At 40.7% G+C, this 25,614-nt stretch overlaps 2 protein-coding genes across 2 annotated transcripts; both read right to left on the reverse strand.

Moving 5' to 3' along the window:
• Positions 1–3,883: 3,883 nt before the first annotated feature.
• RDH14 (retinol dehydrogenase 14) lies at positions 3,884–10,548 on the reverse strand. Its single transcript, XM_026675573.2, has 2 exons — positions 10,084–10,548; positions 3,884–6,519 (listed from the first exon to the last, which is right to left on the reverse strand). Exons 1-2 carry the CDS (start codon positions 10,459–10,461, stop codon positions 5,902–5,904), a joined length of 996 nt encoding a protein of 331 aa, XP_026531358.1. The 5' UTR covers positions 10,462–10,548; the 3' UTR covers positions 3,884–5,901.
• Positions 10,549–17,027: 6,479 nt separating this feature from the next.
• On the reverse strand, positions 17,028–24,564 carry NT5C1B (5'-nucleotidase, cytosolic IB). Its single transcript, XM_026675572.2, has 6 exons — positions 24,168–24,564; positions 23,613–23,780; positions 21,013–21,142; positions 19,664–19,786; positions 18,362–18,546; positions 17,028–17,649 (listed from the first exon to the last, which is right to left on the reverse strand). Exons 1-6 carry the CDS (start codon positions 24,321–24,323, stop codon positions 17,287–17,289), a joined length of 1,125 nt encoding a protein of 374 aa, XP_026531357.2. The 5' UTR covers positions 24,324–24,564; the 3' UTR covers positions 17,028–17,286.
• Positions 24,565–25,614: the final 1,050 nt, after the last annotated feature.

Genomic DNA, 25,614 nt, shown 5'->3' on the forward strand with positions numbered 1-25,614 from the left:
TTTACATAAATATTTACAATATTTACATACAAGCCATGCCCACCCAGTCACGTGACCACCAAGCCACGCTCACAAATTAGGCCACGCCCACAGAACCGGTTGTTAAGAAATTTGAATCCAACCCCAAATAGTCCTGTCAGGGAATTGCTTCCCTCCAGATATCTGATCACACCCTCTAAAGGACCAGAAGGATTAGTCTTTTAAGGAATGCATTTGGGGTGTGTGGAGATTTAGGGTTAGACTAATCATAACCTATTAGACCAGGGGTAGCCAACCTTTTTATACCTACCGCCCACTTTTCTATCTCTGTTAGTAGTAAAATTTTCTCTAACCGCCCACCGGTTCCACAGTAATGGTGATTTATAATGTCGGGGGCAAAACCCCGACCGTCCACCATGAAAGCTGGAATGCCCACTAGTGGGCAGTAGGGACCAGGTTGACTACCACTGTATTAGACAATTGTTTCAGAAAAAAAGAATGACCAAGGGCAAAATAGTAGTGGGAGAGGAAGCAACTTCTGACTTCCTGACAACTTGATTGTGGCTGACCACTCTCCAGCAGTCAATGATAGGACCAGTGTAGCCAGCCTTCAGAGGGCTAGGGTGGGACCAGTCTCTCTGATGCCCAGCAGCCAAAGGAGGAATCAGTCAACCTAGCTTCTAGAGGGCTAAGATAGGACCAGTTTACTGAACCTCCAGGGGATGGTAAGACAGCACTTGAAGCAACCTGAAATTTGCTCTTGCCAATTTTCAGTCCCATGGAAGTCATGGGGCCCAGATTTTATATGTACAGGTAGTCCTTGACCTACCACAATTGAGCCCAGAATTTATGTGGCTAAGTGAGAAATTTGTTAAGTGAGTTTTGTCCCATTTTCTGACTTTTCTTGCCAACTTTATTAAGTGAATCACTGTTTTTGTTAAATTAGTAATGAAGCTGTTAAGTGAGCCTGGCTTCCCCATTGACTTTGCTTGTCAGTAGAGCATTTCCCTTCGTAGATGTGGTAGATTGCCTAGAGACTATAGGAACTTAGCAACAGAGATACCTAAGCATGTGGCTGTGGCTAATCTATTTTGGTGTACACACACAGAATAGCATACTTCTGAATAGAAGATAATGGAACTAATTACAAGAGAGGTGGGAGGCTCTCGTTCACCGGGGGGTTGGAAGCTACACAGAAGCTAGTTGCACACTTACCAGGGTGCATTTCAAGGTTCTGGTTTCATGTTTAAAGCCCTTCATGATATAGGTCCTGGCTTTATAAGGGACTGCTTATCTCCAAGTGTTTACACAATCAGTAAGGCTAAGTGTGTTCTGGGTCCCCATCAATTGAACAGGTTTATTGTACAGGATCCAAAAGCAGTCCTATTCTGTTGCAGCACCTCCCACTCCTAAGAGATTTAGGCAGCTCCCACCCATATGACATTCATGAAGCCATTAAACATCTGATTGTTTTGGCAGGTCGTGTGGTTTGGTGGTTGTGAAGCTCTCTTTAATTATATTTAGTTTATAATTGTTTGAATTGTTCTCCCAGACAGCCAGGATCTCTTTTTATGCATTGTAATGTTTCTGTCATCAATACATCGGATTCAGTGGTGGTATTCTACCGGTTTGGCCGAACCAGTATCTCTGAGGATTATCTGTGAGCTAACCAGTTCACTCCGATGATCAGCTGCTGGGCCCACCCGCCCTGGCTCTATACTGACCTTTATTTCCTGGTTTTGAAGCTCAGTTGCTTCGCACAGCAGATTGCCACCCATCTGCACACACGCATGAGCATGCAAAGCATGCCCACCAAGCCATGCCCAAAGAACCGGTGGTAAAAAAAATCGGATTCATCGAGTTGGGCCCCATCGAAATTGTATAAGCAAGTAAATAAATGTTTTAATTTTGCCCTGAGCAGGGGGAAAGGCTTATGCAGCTTCTTCCAGTTCTAAAGTTCTACAAAAGTAAGCTGTTCTCCCAGGTTAATATGTGAAAACATCCAATTGAAACCCTTTATCGGCACAATGGATCAAAACTGGGAGGCAAGTTAGTAGGTCTGAAAGGATAAAACAGTATCACTTTTCACTGTAATTGGGAGAAGGGTTTTGGAAGATGTGCTTTCAAGATGCTTTTTCAGTTAGAAAAGAGATCAAATGTTCTAGGTGGTGTAGACTTTCTGACAGCAATTAATGAAAAAGGAGCAAAGAGGAAGTAGTCAGGTTATAACATGACATGGCAGACCAAAAAAAATGGCTACAGGAAAATTTTACAAAGGAATTTTTTTTTTATGTTTTTTTATGTTTCTTTTGTTGAAAGGTCTGTACATGCTTATCACTTGATGGGGTATCATGTGAGCTTTAGCCTGAAGGAGAAGAAAATCAAGGAAGTCACCATGAAAAAGAGAGATAGGAAATAGAAACATTTAGAGGTTCTTAGGAAGATTCTGCTTCCATCCCCCCATCCTTTTTCTGGCTTCAGATACTACTAATCTCTTGGGATTAAAAAAAAAGTCGCACACAGCAGCTGACAGTTGGGTTGTTCCTGTCAGAAACTGAAAACAATCTGAGCATTGAATTTGTTTGTATTTCCCCCCCTGGCTTTATAGAAAACTATGTAAGAGAAAAAGAGTAAGAGTAATATTCTGATGGTTTGTTCCCCATTAGTGATTGTGGGTTGTTGTTTTTTTGGTTCTAATCTAATAAGAAGAAATTGCTCCTCCTTTAATTATTGTCCCCATACCAGCCACATTTTTCCTCCCCAACCCTCCCCAACCCTAACCCCAACCTGACCCTCCACACCGGGAGAAATGTTTTAAAATTTTTGTCTTCTGTTACAACTCTTTGGCACACGAAACAAACAACTTCCCTATTCTTCCATTCTTATGTTTTTGAGAGATTCAGGATGCTGCTTCTGCCTCATCCTTTTCCCATAGCTGAAGCATCAAAGAGCATTCTCAGTTCTTCCAAATTGGAAGTGTTTTTCTTATTTGCTTCATATAAAAGATAAACAGGATAGGTTGCTCTGGGACAAACTTGAAGATGTTGTATTTAGCAATGGTAATCTCCTCAGCTCCAGTTGTCCTGGTAAGTTGCTACGCTTCCACAGCCATTTTGAACTTGACCATAGAAGACCAGACATCTGGTTTTTTTTTCTTGTTACGCTATCAAACTTCCACTTAATTCATAGGGACAGCAAGGAATCATGTTATTTTTAGTGTGGATGCATGATTGCATCTTGCATCCAATCTAACATCTTTCACTGGTACACATCTCCACAGCCAGGTGGTTTTTTTTTTTGGAAGAACTGAACACCTTTTCTTACCCCCTAAATCTACATGATCTGAAAGAAACATAGGCAGAGGCCAAACCAGAGAGCTCTGTGCCTCTAAGAGAGGGATGTCAAACTCGCAGCCCATGGGCCGGATGCATCATGTGCTGGCCATGCTTATCCCTGGTTTAGCAAAGGGGGGGTGAATCGTGATACATCACATGATGTGACGCCACGGGTTTGACACCCCTGCTGTAAGACGTCTTTCCTTGGGTTTCTTCTGAGTCATCTTTTGGTCCGAGAGCCTCATCTATTCCCTCCCCTCCTCCATACCATACCTGTAAAGGTGTGTATGATCTCTCTAGCATACACACAAATATACACAACACTTTTTTATTTGTTTGGGGACTCCCCCCACAAAAAAACCTAGATATTCCAAAATCCTGGCAGCTTGTTTAATTTAAAAATTACTCAGCTGTCTTTTTACTATAACATTCAAATTTTGTATGAAATATCCCTGAGATCATTCTTTCTCGTAAGACATTTTTACTGTAGTGTTTTGTGTCCCCATCTCTGACACAAGGCTTCTGGCTGGAAAAGGTAGAAAGCTTCTCATTTAAACGAGGAAACAGAATGCTGTCATGTTGACATACTTTATTTCAGATAGAACTGTATTTACGAAACGTACATTGTATGAATTAAAGCAAAAATGAATTATGTGAAATACTAACAGCTCTGCATGGCAGAGATTAACTGATGCAAATCAATACTAGTTTAACTGGTATTTTGGACAATGTGCTTATACATACAGTTATGTATAGATTTTGTATGTGCAAATGTGTGTGTGTGTGTGTGTGTGTGTGTGTGTGTGTGTGTATTTCATCTCTGCTCCTCTAAACCAATTCATTCATACAGAAAGCAAATCCTCACTTCAAAGACTGCGGAAGACAGGTAGTATACTGTGATAAAGCCCTAGGAATCACTCATACCCAACACCTTTCCTTTTGAGACTTAAATCTTTGGAATGCATTCAGTTTCACTGTAGCAGTGCTTAATAGCCAGGAGATATGCCAGTCCCAACCACAGTCCATGGCCACTTCCTCCAATTATGTTTAACACCCCTTTTACAGTTAAGCGTTAGGTGGCATTCTTTGTGGTTTATGAACGGTAGTTTCTGCAGAATTATTTATGCAGTTGATACTTAAATGCATTTGAACTAAATTCTACTTTCATGTGAAAGTCCCGTTCATATTTTATTGCTGTGTATTATTCAAAGTTATCCTGAAGATACTAGACCCAACTGATACACACACACACACACACACACACATACTATTTTTTAAGGAAATAAAAAGTTACTTATATAGTCTAATAAGTTGTCAAGAGAAAGCAATTGGCTACCTTATGGCTCACTGATTCTGGATAAACACTCTAATCTTAGAAAATATAGGCAGGAAGGCTAGGTGAATTTGAACTCGGAATATTTCTAAGAAGCTTCAAGCTTAGCTTAACCCAACTTCAAAGTATACCCAATGGGTTCTGCCCCAGACTGCTTCTGGATTCTGGCATTTGTAGATAAGGAGAGAATGGCATCCACAATATGAGCTGAATGCTTGAGAAACCGTATTTCTGAAATAATACAGGTAGACCAAACAGGTTATATTCCCAAAAGGAAAAAGATGGGGCAACCCAAGATTTATAACAAATGCATTAAAATACACCCTCAGCAAAAAAAAAAAAGGGCAGCAGTAATATTTTTCAGATGCAGAAACAGCCTACAACTTCAAGTGGCTTTTCTCATTAAGAGAGTGAATCCAGGAGAAGAATTTAAAACTTGATGGAGCACATATCAGTGGCAAACAGCAAAGATCACAAGCAGAACCGTCTCCACAGGTGTTCCAATAAGCAAAGGCACCAGAGGTGTCCATTTCCCACTCTCATTACTTGTAATGGCTTTAGAAGTTTTAGAGGAGATGATTCCGCGAGACAAACAAATGCTTTAGAATAAGATCTAGGAAGACAAATTCAAGGGGAAACACTATGCAGGTGCACATTCTACGCAGATGATTAATCACCGTGCAACCATAGAGCACTCAAAGGCTTTCAAGGCAGAGCAGAAAGGCTGGCACGGGGTATCACAAGCCAGATTTTCTCTTTACAGTTTTTGACTAGGCTTCCTACTTAGAAGCAGAAATGTAGGCCACGCTGAATGAGACATAGAAAATAGGTCTCTTAGTTTTGTTTTGTTTTTCTTTAATAGAACATTGCTGCAACACATTTCAAATATAGCACCATGCACAGCTAATTCAGGTACGAAGCACTGAACTCTGAGCACACAAATTTGAAAATAGCCCATTCTTCCTTTTTTTTTTTTCATTTTCAAGGAAGAGTTATATATATATATATATATATCGCTCTTGAAATATATTAACATTTTTTTATACTCTAACTCTTTTCATTAAATATTAAGTTTTCTTTATATGGAAATTTTTGTTTTTTGTTTTTAAAAAGTGGAAAGAATCAAGAATCGACACAGACTGCTCGGAATCCCCAAATAAGTGTCTCAAAAACCAAGGGGATAAAGTGCTGGGAAAATAACGGAAGTCTCAAAAATAGCTTTGACTATTGTTTCAATAAAGTGCTTCTTCTAGGTTATTTTAATAACCCTACCATCACTTCACTGATATCCCACAATTTTCTCGCAACCAAGTCATCTGTGGCCTTGGGCAACAACTGCTCCTCTTTGCAGTCCCCAAAATATTTCCCAGATACACCCTCTACTTCAGGAGAAGATGACAAATAAACAATGGTCTGGGCTCCTTCTGATGGAGACTTGAAGAATGCCCAAGATACCAAATTGAAAAGGGGCTTGGCTAATAAAGGAATATGTATATACCTACCTAGATTTGTTCTGACAATACCAGGATGCAATACATTCACAGTGACACCTGTGTTTTGAATGCGTCGGGCTAACTCCCTGGTAAACAATATGTTGCCCAGTTTACTTCGACTATAGGCAAAGCTTTTGTTATAACTTAGTTCACTGTTTAAGTCATCAAAGTTGATCTCTCCATATTTGTAAAGCTTGGACGATACCACTACAATCCTGCTCGGAGCAGAACTTTTTAGAAGACCAAGGAGAAGATTTGTGAGCAAAAAGTGACCTAAGTGATTGACGCCAAACTGCATCTCAAAACCATCCTCTGTCTTCATATAAGGACACTGGAATATCCCAGCATTGTTTATCAGGACATCCAGCCTTGGCTCTTCCTGTACGAGAGAGAGAAAGGGGGGGAGGGGGGAGAGGGAGAGAGAAAGACAGAGAGAGAATTAAAATCTTTATCTTCTAAAGGAAAAATGGTGAAAGATTAAGTTCTTTATATTCCATGTTTACAAAGCATTTTTGATAACCTTTTGTCAAATTTTCTTCTTGCACAATTTTGAAAGACTGTCAAACTTAGACAAATAGTTCCTGAGAGGGGAAAAAAAGAGAAGCATGTCTACAGAAAGTCAAGCACCACAACGCAAAAGGACCTTAGCCAGTCTTTACAGCTTGCTTCATGATTACCTGATTCTTATGTGCTTTTTTTTTTTTTAAAGACACACATTTATTAGAATTACAAAGCATCTTTTCTTCAGCAATACACAGGGGGATTTCCTTCTTATTCCCACAGCAACTATCTTGTGAGATTGTCTGGATGAGAAACAGCAAGTCTCAAAATTTCCATAGATGAAAGACTATTCAGAACCTGTGCTTCTCATGCGGGCTGCAAGGAATGAGTGGCCATCCAGTTGTTACAATTCCCCAAAAGCCATGATGTGGTGCATTGTTAAGCAATGCGTATGAGGCTCACAAGTTTGTGACAGCCCAGCATTCCTCCCTATTAGTTGTGCCAGTTAGGGTCAGGAAGAAATACAATACAGCAGCCATAGGAAGTGGGCACAAGTTCTTCATTTCTGCAACAGGATAAAATCTATTAGCTGAACTTCTATAGAACAAGCAAAGGCAAACCCAACATTGCTCATATTTTTATAATTTCTTCATAGGCTCTGGAGATCCAATCATTCCTACATCTTACTCTGATGCACAGTCTTCCATTTGATTAAGATAATTTCAAAATAAAACACCCTCCTCTGTTTAACATACAAACATAATTTTTCATCTTACAATTTGTATACAAAAGAAGCCAAGAAGCCTGAAGGACCAGTAAATCTACCTCATCTACCCAGTTTTAAATCAACAGAAGATTGTGCCTGTCTTAATTTTATAATATCAATGTGGTGCTTGAGGTTATGAGCCATTCAACTATTCAAGATTGTCTTCTGAACTAGTCTTCATTTCAGGCCTCACATCCTATCCTCATAACTTAAAACACACCGCAGTGCTAATATTCATGCTGGAAAGGCTGTTCATTGCTTCTTCAGCAATATCTGGGGGGAAAAACAAACAGCCTCTTGATGTTGCATGCTCCCAGTGGAAAATCACAACTAATTTTAGCCTACCAACTTGCATACACACAATGTAATGTATGCGTTGATGTCCTTTTCCACATCTGCTGTCTATTAATTCCCGTAAGCTGAAGTGGTTTCTTTGGAGATACTAGTGGAAGGATCTGGGACCCTTGTCTACATCTGCAAAGCATACACTGTCTTTGAGCAATCCACACAAACATGCTTCCTTACTGTCGCTCATGGGTGAGGAGCAGAGGATAAACAAAGATCATTTGTGCTGATGAAGAGGCTGTGTAAAACTTGGATCTTTAAAATCCTATACAAAGGATCCTCCTGATTTCACAATTTTTTTAATACCACCTATGAGAATCCAATATTAAAAAGTAAACCAGTTGCGTTATTGCCTAGTACATTTTAATGATCATGGATCTATTTTCAGCATCATCATGCTGCAAAAAATATGAATGTAAAGAATGGATCCTCTTAATGATGCATGATTTTTATTTGGAATACATAAGCAATTAGTATATTACAGTTAACTTCTATCTACAAGCAATGAGTCATCTCAACCACAGAGTTGACAATTTAAAATACCATCTGTAAGAGCTGGTTCACAAGCTAATAGGATGGCCAGTAGGGGTTTTCAAAACAACAGGTGCAGACAAGTCTTTGTTACATAGGAAAGAAAAAAAAGGAAATAAAATAAAATAAAATAAAAGCAGAAAACTAGTTTACATTTTGCCTATGTATAGACTTCTCATGTGAAAGTGCTCACTGGAATTATTGTTATTAACATACTTCATAATAAAACTTACTAATCAGAATATGGACACTTGTTTTTAGGGCTAATTGCTTCAACTAGAGCCTGCTACTTTGGTTGAAGCTGGATGTCATTGGGTGCAAAAATGTAGTTCTATGGCATGGACCCTCATAAATCTACACTTTTTCATACAATCTTCAGGAAAACTCCATCTTGCTGAATGCAATGTCTTCAATGAACCATCACAAATATGGATCTGAAGTCCATATTTGGTTCCATAATGGTTCCAAAATCCATAATGGTTCATTATAAGGCATTGCAAAAACCCAACAATGACATAAAACCACTTTGGAACTGTTTTTGTTATATGCCTCATTGTATACAGATGGATGTAATCTGTGATTTGACAGCTTGAAGTTCAGATCATAAAATAAGGCAAAAAAAAACCCCAAAACCCTACATTCTATATTTCGTATACACACGTTTGTACTACAGTTACATCATCACAATGTGGCCTAGGATTTAATAGAGAGGTCATGTAGATCAAATAGATTTGTGGTTATCCATACTGCCAAAATGGGTCATATCATGACTGTCAGGGTTCCCTGTATGCAGGCAGATGTGTTCTATTATCTGATTGTGGTTTCATGTGGCTAACATGTTTTTATGTCACAGCAGTGTCAACAGTGTGAGATCAATATTGGCCTGCAGTTTGCAGATATTTAATGGGATGGGGACTGAAAGACTCCATGTAAGAAAATCATGTGGATCACGTATGTCTCTGTGCCATGCTGCCAGAACCTGCATATGATATTCATGACAGTGATGGCTTGTTATGTGCAGCTGAACCTGCTCATGGAAGATTAGATGAAAAAACTATGAACTGCAAAAATGAGATTCAAGGATACAGGCACCAAATGCCTCCCAAATCTTCCAATCTGTGATAAGATAATGCATGGAGCTGATACCATCTATGACGTTGCTATGCTCAGACCTATGTAAAAATCATGCGAATGAAGAAGAGCCATTTTCCAGTTTCCTACTTTAGCAATTGAAGGGTGCGTGGGGGAAACAAAAAATAATCAAAAGATATAATTGTCAGCATGCCGGCATAATTGTCAGAAGATGCCCATGAAAAAAAGCCCTTGATGGGAAATCAAGAGGCTCTGTATTTAGAACCCATGTTTTGTTTTGTTTTTCTGTTACTGGATTAGCCTCAAATGGCCTGACCTATTTTAGGGCGCACTGTAGGTTATTTACAGGCATAATAATCTGTTCAGGTGGATGCCATGTAAAAGCAGCATCGAACGAAAAAAAGACGTTATGCTTGGTTTCCAAGGGCTGCAATGCGGACCCCTGACTAGCCATAACCTGCTGCAGAAGAAATGTTGATGCCTCGGCCAGGCGCCACAATGCAATTAGGCGAGGGACCCTCTTTTACTTTCCAGGCTCTGCCAACTGGATCCTGCTCGCCCCACGCACGAAGGATTCCGGGACCCCCTTTATGTTAGACCTCCCCTCCAGCCGCGGGGTGGGCTCCATTTGTATTTCCTGGAGCAGGGAGGGCCCCCTAATGGATTAAAATCCACCCCCCCCCGCGCTCCACTCCCACCCGACCGTACCTGCAGCACCTGCTGGCAGAAGCTGCGCACGGAGCTGAGCGAAGCCAGGTCGAGCTCGTGCACCACCAGCTCCCCGCGGCACTCGCCCCCTCCGCGCGAGCAGAGGCCCACTTCGGCGCGTAGCTCGCGGGCGGCTTCCTCCGCGCGGCCGCAATCCCGGCAGGCCATGATGACCCTCGCGCCTTGCCGTAGCAGCTCGGCCGCCGTGGCCCGCCCCAAGCCGCTGTTGGCCCCGGTGATGATGGCAGTCTTGCCTTCCATCGGGCCGCCGGCCGGCATCCTCAGCGCGACTTTTCTGGCCACGGAAGAGAAGCAGCGCGCGATGAAGAGCAACCCTCCCCCCAGAGCGGCGGCCAGGAGGATCCCAGCCGCGGCCATCGCCTAGAGCCCCAGGCGGGACGGGATTGGGCGCGGGCTGGCCCGACCGAGGGATCACTCAGAGTTACGACCCAATGACATTGCGCGGCGGGCGGGGCGGGTGGGGGGGGGGGCACGAGGAACCTCCGGGAGTTGGGTAGGTTGGCCGGCTCGCCTCGCTTGGCATTCTGGGAAATATAGTTAGTGGGCGCGAAGCCGAGATTCGATTTTTACCTGTCGCTCACCCTGCTCCGTCCTGATTGGCTTTTTTCTTATATTCAATTTTTGTCTTTATTATGCAAATAAATGAGCCTAAATGAATGTCAACTTGCTTTAAAACAAGTTGCGCCTGTGCAAAGAGGAACCGGGTCTACAAAGCGGGAAATTAATTTGCTTAACTGAAATGTTTGTGCTTTCATCAGTCTCTATAGTTATGACTGGTCCTTATAATTTGGTATTCCTTCAAGTTCAAACTTCCTTCTGTCCTGTTTAAATCTAATTTCCAGTTGCTTACATTTTTCCTCTGTACCATGTGTGGAGGACAACACTTTATGTATTTGATGAACTGGATTCTGTTCTACAGTTTACGGTATAATAAAATTACTAAGTCATCTGTCTATAAATAAAACCATGGTGTGGCCATAGAACCAACCCCTTTAACAGGGGACTTCAATCTGCTGCAGATGCCATTGTGCAAATGAGGTAGATTGCAGCAGAAATCTGATGTATTGCAAGCTATATTTGTTGTGCCTATATCTGGTAATATTTCACTGTAATGCCTTTAGATAACAACTTTACACAACAACCCAGGATTGTTATAAGTCCAGTTTTATCTAGTTGGAAAAAAATAGTAATAGAATCATTTAAGATGACCAGTCTAGAAATGTGATAATAAATATAGCTGTATTGTTATTGCTGAGTCCTTCCCAACCTCACTTTTAATTTATAATGTCAATGGTAAATTCTATGGGAGGGATGTCAGAAGCAGCAGCATGTAGCCTTTGGTTGTAACTGAACACCCCCCCATGCATATCTCTTTTATCTCAAAGCAAGATCTTGCCAGGGATGTCAGGTTCCTGCTCACTCAGCAGAATGAGATTCCCCTCAACCCCTCCTTTTCCAAGATATGAGGCTTGTTCTTAGAAACAGAGAGCTCTTATATGGGAAGAAAGAAAATAACATGTTTGCTGATGTAGAAGGTAAAAGCTGAGATATCAGATTTAAGTTTGGGGTTTCAAAAAAAAAAAAACACCAAGAAAAATTGAATCAAAAAGGAAATATTGCTTGGATAAACATTAGCAAGTGACTAGTTAACTTTGTTATTGTTTATTTTCTGTTTGCTAGTCAAAGTTGTTATTTCTGAAGTTTATCTAAATAAGCTCAGTTATTGTATGCTTAATGCAACCTGGGATAATTAATTACCATTTGAGAGCTGCCCCATCTCAAATTCATAATTAGGGGCAGGTGTGTTAAAGAAAATATAAATATAGAGAAAAACATACAGGTTAGAAAGAATAGCTGGGACAAAACCAGACCCCTCAATCACAAACCAACATAACCAATGTACAGGCTCAGCCTTACCTCCTGACCCCTAGATCCTGTGTCACAATGTCATTAGCCTATCCATCATAGCCTGTGATTGATTGATTTACCTATACATTTACTTATTTGTATCCCACCTTTATTATTTTTACAAATAATTCAAGGCAGAGAATATATCCATCATACCTTCCTCCTCCTGTTTTCCCCACAACCACCATGTGCGATGGGTTGGGCTGAAAGAGAGTGACTGACCAAAGTTACACAGCTGGTTTTCATGGTTAAGCTAGACCTGAACTCACAGTCTCCTGCTTTTTAGCCTGGTGCCTTAGCCACTAGTTTTCCACTGAGTTTATATGTTCAGTAATACTATCTTTACATTTTCAATAATCATTTGTAGAGCTACATCTTTATCATATGATAACTAACATTTAACATTGAACAGTAATGCTTGTACTAAGGCAGAGGGAGCAATACAATGTATTTTCTATCTTTTGTTACAATAAAATGTTGATAATTATTTATTAGGAATTCTATTATTTGAGAGAATGATCATTGATTATAGAAACACAAAATACGTGCAGAGTTTAAGTCTGTAAGATAATTGGACATTCTTTTATGAAAAGTTCTTAAGTAGAAAAATATTGAACATTTAGATTTTATTAAGATGGGAAAGTAGCTTTAAACAGAGAAGGTTTGCTTATAAATAACAAGATAATAACTGACATTTTCACTTCACTCACATGATCATTCAGCAGGATAAATAATGTAATACATTTAAGAAAGCAAAGGGATAAAAACAAAGCTACATCTGATTCCATTGTGTGGAAAGCCTAAACTGGGATGGTTTGATCATAGAATGAATGGAGATCAAAATGTAAAACAAATAGGAAGAGTACATAGGTTGAGAAAAGGGAAAGATGGAGAAAGTCATGGCTAGATGGAACTGATAAAAGTATTGAGACTGGAAGAGGTGAATAGTTTAATGAATGAAGGCAATATATGAAACAATCTATGAAGGCAATGGAATCAAGGATAATTTGCAAGGCTAGAGAAGTAGGGAATACTGAAGTTGTGATGACCCAAAGGGGCGTGGCACAAAAGCAGCACAGTCAAATAAGCAAGAAGAGTCCCCTTATTATCTCCAACTTTGCCCCCAATGTCCAGGTTACCTTCGGCTGGAAAAAACTCTCCCAGGAACAGTGTTTAACTGTAGAAAATTCAGTCCAAAACAAGCTACATACAGACTGTAACTAAAAATCCAAACAAACAAAGCTGTAGTAATTAACTTGACAAGACAGGAGAAAGACTTTCAGACTTGAAAGCATGGCAACACTCACACAGTTGGGAAGATGCCAGGAACACAGATAAGCCATGACAATACCAGATAAATTCATGATTTGCTCCCAACAACTGGCTGTGCGCAGCTTCCCTTTTAAACATTGTGTTCCCAGCTGCAGCTAATGAAAGGAATCAGGGCCCTTTCCTCCCCTGTAAGTCACGCAACTCATGTTGCTCCCTTCTCCATTTTTCCCTGCCCTAGGATGAAGAGGGAGTGGGCCTGAGTCTTCCCATGAATTCCCTCTCCCTTGCTCTACCTCTCTCCTGCTCTGCCCAGCCGAACTGTGCCCTTCCCCAGTTCCTTCCACAGCCAACGGAGCCACACTCCCATTCCCTGTCAGCTGTTCGGCCTCACCCTCCGAATGAGATTCCAACAGGGGCATGACAGTAGTCTTGGTGTAGACCAAGGGTCTTCAAACTTGACAGCTTTAAGATTTGTGGACTTAAACTCCCAGAATTCCTCCTCCAGTCATGTTAGCTCAGGAATTCTGGGAGTTGAAGTCCACAAGCCTTAAACTTGCCAAGTTTGAAGAACCTTGGTGTAGACCAATGTTACCTGTATTTTCTTTATTTTTTCTTATGCCCTTAATTTCTTTTGTTATTTCTTATTGGTGTCTGTGTTCTTCATATAGTCATGCAACTTACCATGAAAGGAAACAGCACGATGGATATGTATTTATGTATGTATCATCAAAGTGGACCTAAATAGTTTTGAACTCTGATAGGAGTCCTGCAATGGTCAAATGCAGTGATAAACATGGAGCTGGAGAAGGATCAATGTAAAACATTTCTTTGGCAATGTGCTTTTAAATTATTATTTTCCCTTCCCAATAGAATTGATACTAGGGCTTCAGATCCCACCAAAAAAAATACATACACTCTTTAAAAATTTATAGACATTTCTACATTTGTAGATTTTCCTATTAATTCTACAAGTTATTTTCAATAATTTTGGAAGGTGTTCGGCAGTAAACTTTTAGTTTGTGCTGAGTTTATGGCTGTAACAGACTTCTACAAAGCCAAGATACTGTTTGAAAAGCTCTGTGGTTATTAATTTTCAGAAAAACTGGACTCACGGGCCCAATTGCTGTGTCTTGGGAGCTACTAATAATCAGCAAAAGGCAAAAATCATGACTCTCACTATCTGTAAATGGAGGAAGATGTTCACGTAGCCTGCTTATGTACCCTTTCAAGGCAGATTTCATCAAGCTCTAGTCAGAAAATGTATAGCTACACATTACACAGAACAGAGATGGTCTCATCCTGAGAATTTTCTGCCCCACTTCTCATTAATTTGCTTAACAAGGCCAAATAGCTTTACTTGCAGATTCTCCTATGTGGTGATTAATGAGAAAGGATAGTGACAGCAGCCCAAACATATACTACTGTATTCATTAAATGCTGATTATGTTGACCTGAAAGTTCTGAAGTTTAAATTAAAACAGTATGTATGTATGTATGTATGTATGTATGTATGTATGTATGTATGTATTTATGTATGTGAGGTGCGTGGTGGTTCAATGGCTAAAGACGCTGAGCTTGTCAGCTGCAAAGCTTACAGTATGGGTTTGAGACCCGTACACTGTGTGATGGAGTAAGCTCCTATTACTTGCTCCAGCTCCTAATAGCAGTTTGGAAACATGCAAATGTGAGTAGATAAATAGGCACCACTTTGGTGGAAAGGTAACAGCGTTCCATGTACCTTGGCATATAGTCATTCCAGTCGCATGACCATGGAAAATGTCTTCGGACAATGCTCCCTAGGCTAGGAAACGGAGATGAGCAACACCTGTAGAGTCAGACACAACTATATAGGATAAACTTTTACATGTATGTATGTAAATACTGTATGTATGTATGTAATGGCAAACCTTTTGGACTTGGTCTGTCAAAAATACAGAAAATGCCCAACTTGACTGCTGGCATATCGCATGCCATCCATCCCCTTTCTAGACCACCCCAAACAACAGCACCATGAGCTTGCGTCTCAAGTAGAGACCCAGATCTTGACACTAGCATTACTACTACTCAAAAAGGCTACCTCACATTGTTCCCCAAAACATGTGAGTCTTGGGGGCTGAAATAATTATCGCCATGGCCTAGGACTCCCTAGGATCTGCTCCACATGGCTTCACTTCAGATGCTGTTCTCTTTCTGTTGACAAGTCCTCTCTGGGTTACCCAAAGTTGCTCTGGATCACCCACGAGGCATTCTTTCTTGAAGCAGCTTTTGAGAAAGCTCTTTCACAGCCTGCAAAATTCATGAAGGAATGTCCCATTCTCGCACCATTTTCTGTGGGTCCAGAGGCCACACACCCCATTCTTGCACAACCACTGCGGTCTCCAAAAATTATACAAGAATAGGGAGTTCTTTCACAAATAATTGTTGGGTGTTGTTGAATGCTGGCATACCACCCAAAATGTTGTATGTCATCTTTGATGTATCAAAGCTTTGTCATCCCTGGCATAGGGCTACCCAGCTCCACTTCATAATTCTGGGTGGTGAACAGCAAATGTCAGCACTTCTTGTCTGAATAGAAATAGTTCCATTTCACCTGTGATACACACAAATTGTGCTAAATTACCATCAATTCCACAACAATTTTGCTGCTTGAACTTGCTACATTAGCCATTTTGGAAGCATAGTTGTCCATTTGAATTTCCTGGCTGATTAGATACAAAGTTTGATGTCTAAGGCAGGGGTCCCCAACCACCGGTCCGCGGACTGGTACCGGTCCGTGGAACAAGTCCTACCGGGCGCTGGCTTGCTGGCGCCGCCATCTTGTTTGATGAAAAGTGCTTCCGGTGAGCTTTTCCGGTAGAAAGCTCACCGGAAGCACTTTTTCATCAAAACAAGATGGCGGCGCCCAGCTGATGTCGGTACCGGGCCGCGCCATAAAAAAGGTTGGGGATAAAAAAGCGGCGTAAAAAAGGTTGGGGATCACTGGTCTAAGGGATCAAGATTTTATCTGTTTAGATTCTAAATTGAGCTGTTTTATATATCCTTCTGAAATCTTATCGCCTTTAAGAACAACAACAAAGTGTTCCCCTATAAATAATCCTAAAGTCTCTCATAGAGACTAAGCTTTTTTTTTTTTGCTAATGAATGGCTAAATGGCGCAAAGGCTTTATGTTGCAACAGTCCTAAACTGCAGAATATACAGTACTTTATTAGCTGTATCAAGGATATAAGTTTAGCTACCTAAAATGCGTTCTGCACTATTGAGCATGTCCTCTACTGGAGCCTATAGGGTCGGACAGACTATATCCAGTAGAGAGACTATATCTGGTATATACAGTATCTAGTAGTAGGCAACATAGTCTCCCAGTCTCTTCTGACTTTTAAAATCTATCATCTATCTATCTATCTATCTATCTATCTATCTATCTATCTATCTATCTATCTATCTATCTGTCCGACTGTTAATCTGCCATTCTATAAAGCAAAACACAAGCTTCTCATAACACTTCTTTGCAATAGTTATGTTGGGGCACACTGGGATAAGCCAGGGCACGCTGGGGGCACGTTCACTTTGCAAGTGGATGTTTTGTGATTGGCCATGTCAGAGCAGTCATTTTTTGAAGAGGGAAGCTTTCCGCTACAGCCTTTTTGTGAGTATGTTCACAAAAGTTCAAATGTGCCCCCAGCTCTACAGGTTGCTTGCCTCTGCAACAACATAAGCAAAATTTCATAAAAACTGTTAGTAGTTTATGGGCAATGATTGTTTATTAAACTCTGCTCTGTACTGTACAAATTTTATAGCTTTATTTTCCAACACTAAATAAGTGGTAGCTAGAAATGTTGTCTAAAAACAACAGCATTCAAAGTGTTTTATTATTGGTACAAGAATGTGAATATCAAAATGTGCTCCCCACCCCCAATAACTCCCATCAATATAGCCTTGATAGAAACCCACATGTGGAAATATTAAACTTTACAGCAAATTTATGGGCAAGGTCAATGGAACTAATTTTTGGCTGGGTTCTCTTTCAGTTTGGATTTGTGGTACTTCTGTCCGATGCCATACGGTACATGTGCAGCAATAGTGCCCAGCTGCTGTGCTCCTTCTATGTGAAACATCTGATCATCAAAGAAAATGTGAGGCCTGATTTTTGCCAAGATTGGACCCTTGGGTGCCCCTGCAAGGAAGAGGGCTTCATCAATCTGCACCCCCCAGCTTCGAAGAGTCTTCAGCACTCTGGCTCCGGAGCTGGCAGCACTCCTGGCTGTCACCAGATAAGTCCTGACTGGTGAGTCCAACCGTTCGTTCTTGAGGTAAAACTTTTTTTGGAGCCTTCCAAGGTCTTCCAGGAAACATTTCAAAGGACCCTAAGAGTGCAAAAATATCATAAATACATTTAGAATCTTACACCATTTTTCCTTTAAAGAAAGAGGCAGGATTGCTGATCATTAATGGGACTTTCAATGCATTGCAAACTTCTTGACTGCAGCGCATATGTAGATATATCTAGACTGCCTTTGTCATTTCAATTGAGGAGCCAATTCTATGAGGGCAAAGGCTTTATATAAAAAAACATCCATCCATGAAATAAGGGTGCATAATCTGTCAGAATCCAGCATCATCCTGAAATTAAGATTATTTATCAACAGGAAAGATAGCAATCTGTTGCTACATATGGCTTTCAGCTCTTGGTGTTCTCCAAAATGCACCACCTAATTTTAGCAGCCAATTGTTAAATGGACAGAAACATTTTTGACTTTTTATCTTTAAGTGCAAATGTCATTATGGTTCTGTGTATTTTAAAAATTGCTATAGTAATCCATTATAAGATCCTTTGAACTGGTTATAAATATTTAAAATAAATACATAAATAATGAACAAGCTGCTTTATGCATATCTCTGCCAAATTATTTGAAGTTTTTAAAAGCTTAATAAACATTTTGAGCAAGGAGCATATGCTTAAATCAAAACAGAGATTCCTAATTCCTTTTCAGAAAAAAAATTAAAATCAAAATACAGAACGAAAATATAGGCCACATTATAAGAAAACAAAGAAAATGCAGAAGGGGGCCACTCTACCTTCGCCAGAGGTGTATTCTCATGGATCTTCTCATGCTCAAAAAACATATCCAGGCCATGTTCTTTCACAATGATTTCAGATTCATCAGAAAAAAGAACAGCATCTCCATCAAAGGCTACTCGGAGTTGTTTATCATCATAAGGCACATTTTTATTTCCAGAAAATAAAGTGGCAGCAGCAATTCCTGCAGAAATATTACAAAAAACAATTTAGGATGCCTTCTACTAAATCTCAAGGCCAGCATTAATGAATATTTCCAAAATGTACAAAATTGTCAGCTAGTTATGTTAGCAAAAATGGCAAGATCTAATAATTTTCTGCCTTCTCATAGACAACTAGAATTGCCATTATGAACATGCCCACTTAGACTAAATGGAACATAATTTTTTCTTCTGTTCCATTGTGTCAACTTCTTGGAGATTGTACAAGACCCTGCAGTTTTCTCGACAAGGTTTTTCAGAAGTGGTTTGCCACTGCCTCCTTCCTAGGGCTGAGAGAAAGTGTCCCAAGGTCACCCAGCTCGCTTTGTGCTCAGAGTCTGTCACAATCTCATGTTTAGATTGGTGTCTTAACCAGTACACAAGAGTCCAGTACATTTTGAGATAGAAGACACAGCTGCATTACCTTCTTATTAAAACTATTCTCAAGTATGTAGCATCAGATCCATATTTTTAAATGTCTAATTAAGGTTTTGATTTAATCAAAAATTTCATTTTTTAAAAAAAAACTAACAAATTGATCCAGTTAAAGATTTTATTGAAAATGCAAATAATTCATCAAACTTTGCTTAATACCAGGGGTGGGATTCTACCGGTTCGCACCTATTCGCTAGAACCGGTTGTTAACATTCTAAGCAGTTCGGAGAATCGGTTGTTAGAAATTACTGGCCTAATCCTGTAAGGAAGGCAGGAAGGAAACATTCTGGTGTTGCTTACAGAAACTGCCTCTCCATTAACCCTTATTACATTCTTGGCAGGACTAGATTTCCTGTCTCTGGAACTTCTCTGGAGTTTTTCCCCCTCCTTTGCTGGTACTTTGCTTGTGTGGAGTGACCATTCAAAGTTACAATGGCTCTGAAAAAAGTGACTTATGACCATTTTTCACACTTACGACTGTTACAGCATCCCCCACAGTCATGAGAGGCCAGATGAGGAGATGCGTGCCTCGCTGTGAGTGGTTGAGTTGGCCACGCCCAGCCAGTCACATGACCATCAAGCCATGCCCACAGAACCAGTTGTTAAAAATTTGAATCCCACCCCTGCTTAATACTCAACCAAAGCAATGAAAAACTCAATGCAAACCTGCTTCTATGGCTTCCTGGACTTTTTCAGAGTCAGCAGAAAGATAGAGATTGGTAAGGTATCCTTTCAAGTACCCAACGGGACTCTTGCCTCCAGTCATACAGAACCGTTCAATTAGAAGACCTAGATATTAAGAAAAATTCTCAGTCCCAACTTATGCAGAAAAATTCTTACTTGTTGCTGTTATTTATGCAATAGTTCATAGTTGTGTACCAGTTACAAAGAATTTGAATCTCCTTAAAATTTTGATAACTTGACATTATATTTATGTGCAATAAATCTTTCTAGCTACACAATGCTAAAATGAATCAGCTGAAAAGAACCATATATTTCTTGTTGAAGAATGCATTTTCAACTAGGTTGGAAAAAAATCTGTCAGGATTCTACTCAACATTTCTAGAGAAAAACTATTTTCCTCCAGACTGATATTTTCCTAATATAATTACCTAGCAGTATAATCCTGAGGTGGTAAAAAAAATAGAAATAAAAAGAGTCATGAACTTCCTAAATGTGGAACAATACATTTCTAGGCAGAAGACTGAACTGTAACCAGTGTCTTGATGCAGTTGTATAACTCCGCTTTTAAGAATAGGAATAGGCCACATATAGCTGGCCAACAGATGTTTTATGGCTCAGAGTAATTAGGGTCAGATGTCTGAGCTCCATTTTGGCATTTTAGGCTTTGAAAAGCAAAGCAGGTAGCCTACAACAGAGGTGTCCCCGACCTTTCTAGCTCCACGATCGATAGGTGGGTAGGATGGTTTCACATGTGCAATCTAAATCCCATGCATATGCAAATGAAGCTTCAAGTGCTTGCCTGTTGCTTGCATGGCCTGGTTCCCAATAGGCTGCAGACCAGAGGTTGGGTACCCCTGGCCTAAAAGATAAGATGGTCTCAAAAGCCCCATCTCTCCTTACTTTGGGGTATGGACCTTTGACATGCTACCTAAACTTGACAAAACTCTTTGGCCAACAGGAAGTGCAATACAATGATGTACTGTTCTACATTTGTCTATGGAGATTCTCAGCCATCCAGGTCACGGTTGTCCCAAAGGTGCTTTTTTCAAGAGGCTGAAGAAGCTTATTGAATGAGAAGCGAAAAATCTTCAAAGAAAAACCAGAAAGTCCAGTTGCCTCTTGAAAAAAGCACCTTTGGGACTGTCCTATATTACATTCAACTCTATGTAGTGCCATCAAATCGTTATCTCAGAGTTCTTTTTTTCACACAAAAGAAATAGGAATGAATCAAGTGCACTTTGTTTTAGTCTTAGAATTCTATAGGATACAGAAAGATGAAAGATGTCACAGTATCCTAGCCTAAAGCACAGGCAACCAGACTTCAGACTCACCGTAGTGGTTAATGCTGTTGATAAGTCTCACTCCCACTTGGGCATGGTTATTAGTCATGAGCACAATATCAAACAGCTCTTCATCATCAGGATATAGTTCACGAAGTCGTGCATTTACATGTTCCACTGCCTATGAGAATCAAGTGGATAAACAAATATATTTGCTCAATTATTTCATCAAGAGGCCTGGGTGGGATATGCCTAGAAGAAGAATGCACTTACCAGTCTAACCTGCTTCACTTCTTGACCTCTCCAGGATCTGTTAGGGCTTGCTGGAGATGCATCAAACCCAATCGTCTTCCTTTAACAACTACAGTAACTAAGATGCTAAGGAACATAAATAGGAATGGCTTCTCTAAACAAAGGGAAGTTGGTGCCCAAGCAGCAGTAGCTTAATATACAGCAGGCAACAACCAGGGTTGGAAATAGATGACCCATCCGGTGTCCCTTAGGCTCGCTTGTTCTCCAAGCATGTGGAAGAATTTGCATTACTGAAGACTCAATTACTAATATGATGAACTTCAGCACCTGGAATGGGTGGAGGACATAATGTTGCCCTTTGCCTTAGGCAATAAGTTACATGAGGTTTCCCAAGTTCGAGTGCATTGTATGCACAGACTGAAAGTGACTCATCAGCTTTTCAGTCTACAGTCTTTCTCAGCCTCACCTGGTAAAATAGGAGGCTGAACATGAAACTGCCTGATCTGCTTCAGCACAATTTCTCAGCTTGTCATCATCTATTTTCTGCCCCCCCCCCCCAAATTAATAGTATAATCCCCTTGATGAAAAGAAGGGAAGTTTAAGATAGAGCTATGAATTAACTAGATTCCAGCTGGATGAAATTGCCAGGAAAAGGCTTAGTGGAACAGTATATAATTTGCATGGTAAATAAGTCCACAGCTGAGTATTTTCAGCCACGTCAGTCAATGTAGATATAATGTAGGTTAAATGTAGGTTAAATGGAATACTATCCCAGTTTAAAGTTTAAAGAAATTTTTAATGCTCCTAAATAAGAGAGCTGTGGCAGAAGGGTGAAAGTGATGCAGTGGCTCAAATAAGGGTACATACTGAGAAATGGATGGAAAAGGAAATATTGATAATGAAGAGGTGAGAAGTTGGAAAGAAAAGGATGTGGCAGTAGGAATTGTCTCTTCTGGTCATCAATGTGAAGCTGACTATCTCTAGAATGAAGAAGCAGAGGGGACAGTGGTGCAACTCACCCCATGTTTTTACACAACAGTTTCTAGCAGATCATAAAGGAGGAAGGAAGGTATTTAAGGAGGGTCTATAGAAATAATAGCAACAACTCCAAAAAATTTTTAAAAAACTGCTTCACAAGCAGCCTCTTTTGATGGAATGTAGAGAACACTATTACAAAATTAAGCATTGAAATCCTTTTAAATTATAGGAACTGACAAATTTCTAACAAATACCTTTGCCAACTCAGATGGTCTTTTTACCCAAGTTCGAGTGCTGCCACACAGACATTGTGGCACAAAAGCTGCAGTCTAAAAAAGTTTCAGATTCTGTTCAAATCAATGAGATTTGATGGCTGCAACAGTCTCTAACTTCTTTCTAAGACAGAAATCCATGCATTTCAAATGTATATTGATTTAGTACAGATAATTTAATGTTATTGGGTTTGACTTTGTTCCTTTTTTCAGAAAACAGGAGGAGGTGTTAAGGAGAAATTACGTGCAACTACTCATCCCATTTATAGCTCCAGTGGTCAAGTTCTGCAAGCTGAAAAAAACTTGAAATTAGGAAAGATAAATAGGAAATGTCCATTAGTGTAAACATATATCATGAAAAAACCTCTCTGGATTTTTATTTCAAAGTCTCTTAGAAGAATGAACCTGGTCATTAGAAAATCTATAACATAGAAAGAATGGTTGCTGGAATTGAGTATGTCAAGTTTAATGACAAGAAGGACTAGGGGTGATATGACAGCAGTGTTCTAGTATCTCAGAGCCATCACAATGATGAATAAAGTACACAATGTATAAAATAGCATATCATTTTTGGATAGCAGTGTTCCAATATCTCAGGGGCTGCCACAAAGAAGAGGGAGTCAAGCTATTCTCCAAAGCACCAAGAAACAATGGATGGAAACTAATGAAGGAGAGAAGCAACCTAGAACTAAGGAGAAATTCCCTAACAGAACAATTAACCAGAGCAACAATTTGCCTCCAGAAATTGCAAATGCTCCAACACTGGAAGTTTTTAAGAAGAGATTGGACAACCATTTGTCTGAAATAGTATAGGGTTTCCTGCTTAAGCAGGGGGTTGGGCTAGAAGACAGAGTTGGTCCCTTCCAACTCTGTTATTCCATTCTATACATACTCACTGCATCTTTTTATTTAATAAGATTTCAACATTATAATATCTTTGACCAGGAAATTCCCTACCCATTAACAAATATTGGGGAGACATACCCAAGGGTGTCTGTCAGATGGCAGAATTATGAAATGCAGTCATATTATTTGCCATGTGCTCAGGAGAAAGAAAGATGGATCAGAAGAGGTAAATAAAGGCAGGGAGGAAAGTAAAGAGGAATAAAAAAAAAAAAAAAGATCTCCAGGGAACTGAAGGGAGTTTACCTTGACAAAGGCAAAAGCAGGGCCAGGTTTCAGAGTGACGTTCTCGTTGGCCTGTTGGTATTCCACGTACTTTTCCAGACCTTGCTCTTCATAAATTTTCCTTTCCTCCACCATATCGAAGAGAGCTCGGGAAGACACTGCAATGGTGATGGCATTTTGAGGCTTGGGCTGAAGGAAAAAGGGAAAAAAAACAAAACGGTTGGACTCCAAACCAAGACGAAGACGGGGCAGTCTTGGGAGCAGTCAACAAGGGAGGAGGGAGCGTCTAGACGAGAGAGAGAGAGAAAAAAACAGAGGGCTGAGCGGAATAATACACGCGAGAGAGGGAGCTCCATAGAAACCAGGAGTAGGAGTGGCGGGGAGAGCAAAGCGCACGCGGCGGAAGCATTTTAACAGCGTAGAAGGGAAAAGAAGATGGAAAACCCTGCGTGGTCCCTGCCCCTCTTGAGGCAAGAGGGTCACCGAAGCCGCCCCCTTCCCGCGCTTTGCCTCGGCATTCAGCCCTCAGCGACCCTTCTCGGCGGAAACGCCCACCCTCCTCTTCACAATACTCACGGGCCGAGGTCTCTTGGTGCTGGTGAGACTCTCGTAGGCAATCCTCGCCGCCTCCCAGTCCATCTCGGCTCCGTCGACTTCATCCTGGGGCAGTTCCGTTTTGTTCTCCCCCTCGCTCTTCTGGGGTTCCCCTTTGTCTGGGCTAGAGCCGCTCATGGTTTTTTTTTGGGGGGGGGAGGAAATTCAGACGGGGAAAACAAAAACGGGTCTTCAACGAGGCCTGGAGAAGAAGCTGAGAAACCGCAACCCGCCTGGAACCCCGCGGCCCCGCCCGCTCCAGCAGGAAGCCGCACAACCGGCCCTTTTACGCCCGGAGCAGCGGAGTTTCTCTTGGGCTACGCGCGTCTATTAATGCCTCGCTTCGCCACACCCTTTGCGTTCGAGCTGCGGCTGGGCCGAGGCGAAGAAAGGCGAGTCGGGTGAAAGGGAACCAAGTTTCCGGATTGAAATCTTTCTTTTTATCTGTTTGGCTTTTTTTTTTTTTTAAAGGAAACCTTAAATACAGGTAGTCCTCGGCTTACGACCACAATTGAGCCCAACGTGTATGTTGCTAAGCCGGACATTTATTAGTGAGTTTTGCCCCATTTTATGACCTTTCTTGCCACAGTTAAGTGAATAGCAATCACACTTAGACTTATGTACCAATTTATAGTGTGCTTTACAGCCCTCTCTAAGCAGTTTACACAGTCAGCCTATTGCCCCCAACAATTTGGGTCATCATTTTACCCACCTCAGAAGGATGGAAGGCTGAGTCAACCTTGAGCCTGGTGAGAATTGAACTGCTGGCAGCTGGCAGTCAGCAGAAGTAACCTGCAAGTACTACATTCTAACCACTGCAACACCATCAAGGCTCTTTCACTCAACTGCCAATCGCTGCAGTTAAGTGAGTAATATGGTTGTTAAGTGAATCTGGCTTCCCAATTAATTTTGCTTGTCACAAGTTCACAAAAGATGACCACATGACCCTGGGACACTGCAACCTTCATAAATATGAACCTGTTGATAAGCATCCAAATTTTGACCACATGATCATGGAAATGCTACGACAGTCATGTGAAAAACAGTCATAAGTCACTTTTTTCAGAGGTGGTGTAACTGAGTGGTCACCAAGTGAACTGTTGTAAGTCGAGGACTACCTATACATTAAATCCATCTGAAAAAAGGGAGTAGTGGTTCTTGACTGTTGAGTTGGGTTAGAAACTTTTTAAGGAGGCGGTGAATGCCAACTTAGAAAATAACCGCAAATAAGCTACATAATGGGGGTTCCTTCAGGAAAATGGGAATGGAACGGGATGTTAATCTGAAGAAGCAGAAAAGGGCCTGGAAGCAATTTTCATTTTTCTTGTTTTTTTATCCCCCTTAGGTCTTATAGCTCTGTCAGATGGGAGTACCGTGTTTCTCACAAAATAAGGCTGGGCCTTATTATTATTTTTTGACCCCTGAAAAA

The sequence above is a fragment of the Notechis scutatus genome, chromosome 1 (genome assembly GCF_049901735.1).
Source record: "Notechis scutatus isolate UNSWTSFEM ecotype Mainland chromosome 1, rNotScu1.2, whole genome shotgun sequence".
In the NCBI taxonomy this organism is placed as follows: domain Eukaryota; kingdom Metazoa; phylum Chordata; class Lepidosauria; order Squamata; family Elapidae; genus Notechis; species Notechis scutatus.